At 53.2% G+C, this 2,752-nt stretch overlaps 1 protein-coding gene across 1 annotated transcript in view; it reads left to right on the top strand.

Annotated features, from left to right (window-relative positions):
• The window catches only part of LOC103611587 (cytochrome b-c1 complex subunit 8), a 1,920-nt gene extending 1,076 nt beyond the window's left edge, over positions 1-844 (top strand). The window contains exons 2-3 of the mRNA XM_008629124.2: positions 4-148; positions 603-844. Of these exons, the coding sequence (XP_008627346.1) occupies positions 4-148; positions 603-697 (240 nt within the window). The 3' untranslated portion in view covers positions 698-844. The remainder of the gene's footprint in view (positions 1-3; positions 149-602) is intronic.
• Positions 845-2,752: the final 1,908 nt, after the last annotated feature.

A 2,752-nucleotide genomic window follows, 5' to 3' on the forward strand; every position in this document is an offset into this window, starting at 1 on the left:
AAGCACTTCGGGAACCTGGCGCGGGTGCGGCATGTCATCACCTACAGCCTGTCGCCCTTCGAGCAGCGCGCCTTCCCCAATGTCCTGTCGCACGGGCTCCCCAACGTGGGCCGCCGCTTCACCTCCCAGGTGTTGAAGGTGGTGCCCCGTGAGTACAGGGGGGATTCCCCCCTTTTTGTGCCTCCTTCGCAGTGTAAATTTGGGGAGGGGGACTGCCGGGGCTGAGGGGGAGGTCGTGGCTGGTGGTTTTGTGCTGTGCGCGGTGCAGTTGTCTCCTCACTGCGGTGTCCCCATATTGTGAGTATTCCGTCATTCCAATGCCCCCGTATTGTGAATATCCCCTTTTCTCAGTGTCCCCATGTTATGGAATCCCTTTATTCCAGCGTCCCTTTCTAGAAGTGTCCCCTCATTGTATCGAATGCTCCTTTATTGTGAATGTCCCCTTGCTGCAGTGTCCCCTCACTGTTAAAGTCCCCCTATTGTGAGTGTCCCCTCATTGCATTATCCCGTTAGAGCAGTATCCCCTCATTCCACTGTCCCTTTCTAGCAGTGTCCCCTCATTCTGGTGTCCCCTGACCGTGCCTGTCCTCTGTCCCTGACAGCCCTGGCCACTGGTTACCTCATTTATTCCTGGGGGACGCAGGAGTTCGAGCGGCTCAAGAGGAAGAACGCGGCTGGCCATGAGCACGAGCAGTGACCACGAGCAGTGACCACGAGCAGTGACCACGAGCAGTGACCACGTGGCTCCGGAACTCCTTGGGGACCTGCTGTGCTTGTTCCCATGGCCGGAGGGGATTAACAGGGAGATAAGCCTTGGCTAATAAACTGTAACTTTGCCCCATGACTCTGTGTGAAATCCGTGTCTTGAGCTGTTTGAGGTGAGGAGCATCAAATCCCTTGTCTGGTTCTCTCTGTACAGGCAGATAATCAGGCTGAAGTTCCATGTGCTCGGATGTTTTTATCTCAGAGCACTTCCAGCTTTCGTAATTCTTACTTCTTTGAAATATTCTTCAATATAAAGCGCAGCAAAGGCTGGTTTGATATTGTTCCTTGTCCCCTTTATTTTTCCCATCACTGGCCACTGCTTTTCCTCCAGCCTTGAGATCTGTGAAAAACAAACACTCGCTGATTTGGTATTGATTAAAGCTGGATGAGCTGGCTGGTGGCTTGGGATTTGGGATGAACCCTGACCTCTGGCCGAAGGCTCGCTCTACACGGGAGCCCCGGGCAGAAGATGAGTGGGAACAGGTACAGGCTGCACCAGGAGAGGTTTCATCTCCGTGTAACAAAGGAATTTTTGCAGTGAGAACAATCAGTCCCTGGAACAGCCTGGGGGCTTCAGGAGGTGACTGGACGGGGTGCCAGGTAACCTCCTCTGGGCTCCCTTCCCACAAATGCCTGCACCAGTTGATCTGTCAAGGTCCCTTCCAAACTGGGCTGTTCTCTGATCCTGTGATTCTAATTACCTAGTTATATTAATGTTAATTGGGTGATTAACTACACTCTGATATCTGATCAGTGGTAAGAGGCTGCATTAGAACCTTCTCGAAAGCTGCCCGGAGAAACAACTTCTTAATGCCTGAAGATGATTAAAAAGTAGCTGCTGGTAGTAAAGTCGCTTAAATATGTGACAAATTCACCCAGTGGCTCTGAATACAGAAACACCTTCACTGTTGGAAGCTCAGAACATCTGGCTGGTTCCTTTATCCTAATTTTTTCCTCCCAGTGTTCCACTGACTGCCTCCAGCTCCCACCCCATGCAGAGCAACACGTTGGCAGTCCTGCTGTGCTATTCCTGTAGCTGTCCTGGGAGTTTATCTTATCTGCAGGGCAGGAATGACGTTTCCCTGTGTGAGTTTCCCCGTGTGCTCAGGGCTGGGCTGTCAGGAAGACAATGATGCTCAGGCTGTCACTTCAGGAAGCTGGGGCAATGCAATTTTTACAGCTCTGTGCTGGAGTATTTTGGGGCTCAGAGCACACAAGACTGAGCTCAGCCTCTTGTGTTTCCTCCAAGCACAGCTCGAGGCTGGCATAAGTAACAATAAAATCAATCAGCCAGTGCTCCCAAGTTGTGCCAAAAATATTCTGTACTTAAATGCATTTTGGGTCACTGGTATTTTCTAGGCAGCTTAAGCAAGTGGGGAGCAAAACTGGCTGCTGTGGTTGTGAGCTGGCAGGGATGTATAGAGGCAGATTTATCCCAGAAGAGACCTTAGAGCTCACCCAGCCCCACCCCCTGCGCACCCAACCTTCCACTATCCCAGGTTGCTCCAAGCCCTGTCCAACCTGGCCTTGGACGCTTCCAGGGATGGGGCAGCCACAGCCTCTCTGGGAAATGTATGCCATGGCCTCACAGGGAACAATTCCTTCCCAATATCCCATCTAACCCTGCCCTCTGGCAGTGGGAAGCCATTCCCCCTTGTCTGTCACTGTCTGCCTGTATAGAAGTCCCTCTCCCTGAGATGTTTCATTCAGAACTTGGAGTCCTGCTCACTGTGCCTCCGAGAGCTGCAGAGCTGGGTGGCCTCAGTGACAGCCCCTGTGAAGCTGTGCCTTGGCAGCTCAGTCACTGCCCGGTTCTCAACTGTGTTGTCCCAGCAGCTCTGCTGGAGGGCAGCAGCTCTCCGGGGCTCTCATGAGGTCCCTGCTCCTGCTCCCAGACAGCTGAAGTGTGCCTGGCCCAGGGGCCAGACTAATGCAAACAGAGGGGCAGCGGCACTGCGGCCACGAGCCGGGCCCATGGCAGGGGGAG

Source organism: Corvus brachyrhynchos, unplaced genomic scaffold, assembly GCF_000691975.1.
Source record: "Corvus brachyrhynchos isolate BGI_N302 unplaced genomic scaffold, ASM69197v1 scaffold21, whole genome shotgun sequence".
Lineage (NCBI taxonomy): Eukaryota > Metazoa > Chordata > Aves > Passeriformes > Corvidae > Corvus > Corvus brachyrhynchos.